Source organism: Mus pahari, chromosome 12 (assembly GCF_900095145.1).
Source record: "Mus pahari chromosome 12, PAHARI_EIJ_v1.1, whole genome shotgun sequence".
In the NCBI taxonomy this organism is placed as follows: Eukaryota; Metazoa; Chordata; class Mammalia; order Rodentia; family Muridae; genus Mus; species Mus pahari.
In genome coordinates this window covers 13,547,993-13,553,992 of record NC_034601.1, presented here as the reverse complement: position 1 = coordinate 13,553,992, position 6,000 = coordinate 13,547,993, and the positions used below count along the sequence as shown (strand labels likewise).

Below are 6,000 nucleotides of genomic sequence, written 5' to 3'. Positions count from 1 at the left end.
TTTTTTTTTTTTTTTTTTTTTTTTTTTTTTTTTTTTTTTTTTTTTTAAGGCAATGGAAAGGAAGGTTCACAGTTTGAGATTTGGGACACTAGGTGCTAGGGGACATCAGAGATTTTATACTCTTATAGGTTGCTGGCAGGAGGCATGGGACTATGCTGTGGCCAGAGACAGTTGTCCTGAGAGTGCAGTGCAAACACAGCCAGTGTACAGGACCAGAAAACCCCATATGAACGCCTAGGGGTCCCCCTACCCCTTGGTCAAGCAGAACCCTTCCGTAAACATGGGCCACATTTGGCTTGGGTGACAGCAGAGCCAGCAGACTGGCACATGAAGACCTGAAAAATGGTATTCTTACTAGGAGCAGATAACACTGGAAGATGTGGCCATCCACCCTTAAAGGAAGTGACTCACTTCAAGCAGGTGTTAACATGTAGGAAGGGATTGTCACACTGAGGTATCTGTGTGTGATAACTCAGATCCTGAGATAGCTAGGTAACATGCTGGTGGACATCAACTCCAAGTCTCCAGCCTGTTGTGTTCACTATCCAGCGTGGCTGGATGCCTTTCCTCAGCCATCCTCTAGTACACCACTGTGTATTCTCGCCTTCTTTTAAAGGGCACCAGTTGGAAGACTGGGCACTCACTATGCCCACTCTTTTTTTTTTTCCTTTTTTTTTCTTTTTTTCTGAGACAGGGTTTCTCTGTGTAGCTCTGGCTGTCCAGGAACTCACTTTGTAGACCAGGCTAGCCTCGAACTCAGAAATCCGCCTGCCTCTGCCTCCCAAATGCTGGGATTAAAGGTTTGAGCCACCATGCCCGGTGTGCCCACCCTTGGCAGGAGGCCTGTGGTAGGCTTCTGTAACTGAAGACCTTGTAGCAAGCAGCAGGGAAGGTGGTCTGGATGCTGGGTCCCTGAGTCCATTCATGTTGGGCACAGGCCAAAGGGTGGGAGAGGTGCAGTAAAGGTGACTAGAGTTCTCACCTGCTATGCTAACACAGCCCCCAAGATGATTAATCAAGTCAGTCGCCTGACAAAATTTTGGGAAACCAGGAGGTGAGAAGATGTCCTATAAAGGTAACCACAATTAGGCCTGTGCCTTGGTTTCCAGTGATACACTGCCATCCCTCCTCTGGTACCTGAAATCTACTTCTTGACAGACCAGGACATTGCTGTTCTGTTCCATATTCTTTCCATTCTCATAAATGGATATTCTAAGCAAGGTCTCTAGCACTGAGTTGCACCCCAGTCCTCTGAGCTTCCTGCCTTAGATATGCAGTGAGGTGAACAATCTTGAGCTCCCCAAGGGGGATGGGACCAGGTCAGCACCAAAGCTAGAGGCAGGCTGCCCAGGGGCTAAAGTGGACATGAGGCAGCAGGAGCTGGTGAGCCTCAGGACAGACATTCTAGATGCTCTGAGAGACAGGCAACTACTTGCCACCTCAGTAGCTCAGGTCATGGTCTCTGTGTGACCAACATTCTTTCTGCTTGGGGAGCTTATCATATGTTGGAAGCAGGGTAATGACCCCCTGCTTTAGTGCAGAGCCTCAGTTCCCATGCCAAGTCCACTCCCCTGGGTGGCTGGCCTGTACTATCCTAGAGGCCACTCAGAGGCAGTAACTAGAGAGAAAAGAAACTCAGACTGTAGCCACATTAGATGAAACACCTTTTGCATAATGCTTTATTTCATTTTTCAACAATATTGGGTCAGACACAGAGCGATGAGGGTATCCGGTATCTCTTCATCTCCAGGACCGGTTTCAGGTATACAGTTACTCTAACAGTATACCTTGAGAGCTCGAGGCCCTGGCTGCAGGCAGCTGGAGCTGCTCATCAGACTGACCATGGTTCACAGAAAGGGAGCCACAAACTTTGGCTATGGCTAGGAGTGCTCTCCCCAGGACCTCTTGCAAGAAGGGCCTTACTTAACCCATCAGGGACCAGACTAGGGAGAAGAGGAGGCCAAATAGATCCCATTTGTTCAGAGTTTATAGAGGATGGGCTTGGTCATTCCCTCAGATGATAGCAGCCTTTCCTCCAGCACTTTTCTTTGTAACATAGTTCACAGCCACAGAGTTTACAAATGCTGGCAGCTGGCTGGTTGAAGAAAAAGAGTGAAAGGGGCAGCTGGTGAACCAGGATGGCTTAAGGAGGGGCCCTCCCCTAGAGACTGGTGTTCTAACCCAGGCTCTACGGCCTTCACTGCCCATTACCCCTCCTGAACCCCCAAACACTGGGAAGAGCCCTAGTCCTCGCTAGAGTTGTCAAACTCTTCCCAGTCAGATACACTCATCACCTCAGAAGCAAAGTCCCCATCTGCCTGGCTACGGTTGGGGGTCCCTCGGGGCTGTTCGCGGAGCAGGGAGCGGGGCAGGGTTAGCACACAGGCTGCTAGGCCCGAGATGGAATTGTTCAGCTGGGGTCCCTCTTCCCAGCAGTCTTTCTCCATGTCATAGATGTGCACGTAGCCTGTACGGCTGCCTCGGTTGTGGGAACGGCCACCCAGCACATAGATCCTGCTGTCTAGCACAGCAATGCCAGGCTCACCATGCCCAGCTGGGAGTGGGCAGACCGATGACCACTGACGAGATGTACAACTGTAGCAAGCCACCTGCAAAGCCAAGACCAGGGTCAACTCAGGCAGCTTCTGGGACAGGTTGCCAGCCCACCCCAGGTCACTTCTGTCTGTGGTCAGGTGTATAGCAGGCCCACTGGAGGATGCTCACCTGGGTGGTCTAGCCTCCCCAGCCTTTAGCTCCTAAGAGTGTGGGTGCTTTTCCCTCATCATCTCTAGATCCAATCCTGCTTCTCTCTCTTCGAAAGACTGGAGCGGAGGCCATGGACCCACCTGTCATCTCTTCCTCCTTCAAAGCAAGCACCCTTACTCATACTCATGAGGAGTGTGTGGAGCAGCTACTTGCTGACCACCAAACTTTATAAATAGCCAAAGCAGTAAACAAAGAAAAAAATGCTCAATCTATTACTAATTCAAGGAGTGTAACAGCAAAATGTCCCGTTAACCAGCAACCATGGAGGGAAGGAACTCAGTAAAACCCAGTGCTCGTGAAGATGTGGCAAAGCTGGTACGCATGTCTCATATGTCAGAAAAGGAAGTAAGTAGTATGCAGTAAGAGACACTTAACCCTCTTCTTCAAGCCTGACAGTGGTGGCACATGTCACCCAGCACTTGGGAGGCAGAGGCAGGAGATCTCTGTGAGTTCAGAGTCAGCCTGGTCTACAGAGTGAGTTTCAGGACAGCCAAGGCTACACAGAGAAACCCTGTCTCAAAAAACCAAAAGCTAAAAAAAATTAAAAGGCAGAAGTAGGTGGCTGGCTACTTGTGAACTCAAAGCTAGCCTGGTCTCCTATTTGCTCCCAAGTACTGAGGCTGTATGTTTGGGTAATGATGCTCAAAATCTTATATGCTTCATTAAGCAATCAAATCAAGGTTCTAGCTACAATAGGCAAAATAATACTCCTTACCCTAGAATCCTAACCTTTGGAACCTATGAATGTGTTAGGTTACATGGCAAAACTGACTTTACAGATGGAATTAAGGGTTGGAGGTGTATTTTCTGGGTGGCCCACTCCACAGTTTTGGTTTGGGACAGGATCTAGATACGTAACATTAGCTGGCTAAGACCCTGTAGACCAGGTCGGCGTCAAACTTGCAGAGACTTACTTGGCTCTGCTCTGAGCACAGGAGTGAGCAACTGTGGCCAGTCAACAGACAGTTGTAACTTAGGAAGGGTTCACTTACAGTTTTTCAGCTTTTACACTAAGTTTTGATAGACACCATGGTTCCAAGTTTAGAATTGGCCTTTTCATGAGTTAGTTAACTCAGTACAGCTACTCCATCTTGAGAGTTCCTACAGCACTCCAAGTTGCTAAGTGATGACAGCTGTTGGGTCAAGGGTGGCTAAATGCATTTGTATATGTGCGGAGGTCAAAGGTCAACGCCATATGATGTTCCCCCATGAATCACTTTTTTTTTTTTTTTTTTTTTTTTGGACACAGGATCTCTCACTGAGACCTGGGCTTAGGCTAGCCAGCAAACCTCAGGTCTTCAAGCTTAAGTACTGCGGCTACAAGCAGCCATCACGGTGCTCAGTTTTTTATGTGTGTTGTAGAGGAATCAAACTCTGGTCCTCATGCTTATATAAAAAGCATTTTATAGACTTAGCTATGTCCATGGCATGGTTAAGGGTACATCTGAGCTAGGTTGCTTTTAGCTTGCTATAAGACTATAGATAGACAATCCTATCATGAATGGAGAAACATCTTTAATTATGTAAGTATTCAAAATAAGAAATGGAAAGGCAGACAGAAGGAATAGGAAGGAAGACTCATTCCACCTGCCTTTGCTGCGTGAAGGTGAAGTGGTTACCAGCAGGGAGGGCAGCCAAGAAAGGCTGTTCACAGCTACCTAGTAAACCAGGGTATCTGTCAGCCTGCTGACTTATGACTGTGAGAATAAGTTAGAGATATTTAGGCTTCTGGAGATCAGTGATAGGAACAATGAGAACATTATACACTAGGTCACAGTCTCACCATGGGAGGAAATGTTATCCAGGTGGTCAAGGCCCACTCTCAAGAGCTTCCAATCAATGGTCTGGGGTCTGGGCTGAAATTCTTGAACCCGAGAGAATCCAAAACCCCTGACAAGCTCTTCAGAGTCAATATCACTCATAATGTAATGTGAAATAAACTTACACGAACTCAAACAAAGCCCTGTCCAGCTACTGGAGTAGGGGCATGCAGCAGTTATGAAGGTGGCCCACTGGCACGAACCTGTATTTCCAGCTAAAGAGAGTGAAGAAGGATAGCCAGATTAAAAGAATTCTGAGTAGGCTACGAAGTAAGTTTGAGGCCAGCCTGGGCAACTTAATGAAGCGCTACCTCAAAATAAAAAAATAAAAAGATATTTGTAAGCCGCCGGGCAGTGGTGGCACACGCCTTTAATTCCAGCACTTGGGAGGCAGAGGCAGGTGGATTTCTGAGTTTGAGGACAGCCTGGTCTACAGAGTGAGTTCCAGGACAGTCAAGGCTACACAGAGAAACCCTGTCTCGAAAAAACAAACAAAAACAAAAACAAAAACAAAAAGACATTTGTAGATTAACTCTGTGGTAGAAAGCTTCTCTAGCATATGTAAGATCCTGGGCTTACTTAATTTTTCAATGTATACCAGTGTAGTATTTGCATATGTGCATGTACACACACACACACACACATACAGAGAGAGAGAGAGAGAGAGAGAGAGAGCGAGAGAGAGCGCAAACACATATTTTGTTCAATCTCATTTCACTGTATAGCCCAGGCTGGTCTCAAACTTGCAACCTTCCAGCCCCAGACTTTGAGTGCAGGAGTTACAGGAATGGTCTACCACATTTGGCTTCCGATGCTCTTTGACTACGAATAGGTATAAGTAAGTCACTGACAGACTGAAAACCAAGAATACATGTGGAGGATATGAGTGCTTCTCATTCTTCTCCATGCTTTCTGTTAGGGTCTACAATATGGGTTTGGTAAGTTGACTTTTTGATGCAAACATAACAACTAAAGGCACAAGGGAAACTTCTATGAAGGGCATACGTATGCATCGTATGGAATGTGCAAAGGATATGCATAGTGGTGAAACTATGCATGCACAGAACCAGAGGGTACAAGTGAACTCCTTGGACTTCTGCTGAATTCTAAAGTGGGCAGCCTGGGCTCAGCTCACCTGGTGCACATCCCTCCTGTAGCCAGCATCATTATTGCTCCCTCCTATCACAAACAGCTTGTCAAGGAGGGCAGCCATGCCATGCCAGGCCCGTCGCACAGGCCCGTCGGCCAGAGTATGCCATGTGTTGCTTCCTGGGTCGTAGCAGTGTGTCTCTTTCAGGTAGTCCTCTCCTCTGCGACCACAGGTAATATACATCTTCCCCTGCAGTGTGGTGCCTGCATGGGCATATACCTGTTTGGAGACACCAAGAGAGCCAGGACAGGTAAGGGATGGGCA

At 47.5% G+C, this 6,000-nt stretch overlaps 1 protein-coding gene across 1 annotated transcript in view; it reads right to left on the bottom strand.

Moving 5' to 3' along the window:
- Window positions 1–1,651: 1,651 nt before the first annotated feature.
- Window positions 1,652–6,000, bottom strand: part of Klhl22 (kelch like family member 22) — a 33,067-nt gene continuing 28,718 nt past the window's right edge. The window contains exons 6-7 of the mRNA XM_021209671.2: window positions 5,722–5,955; window positions 1,652–2,609 (exon numbers count right to left, since the gene is read on the bottom strand). Of these exons, the coding sequence (XP_021065330.1) occupies window positions 2,244–2,609; window positions 5,722–5,955 (600 nt within the window). The 3' untranslated portion in view covers window positions 1,652–2,243. The remainder of the gene's footprint in view (window positions 2,610–5,721; window positions 5,956–6,000) is intronic.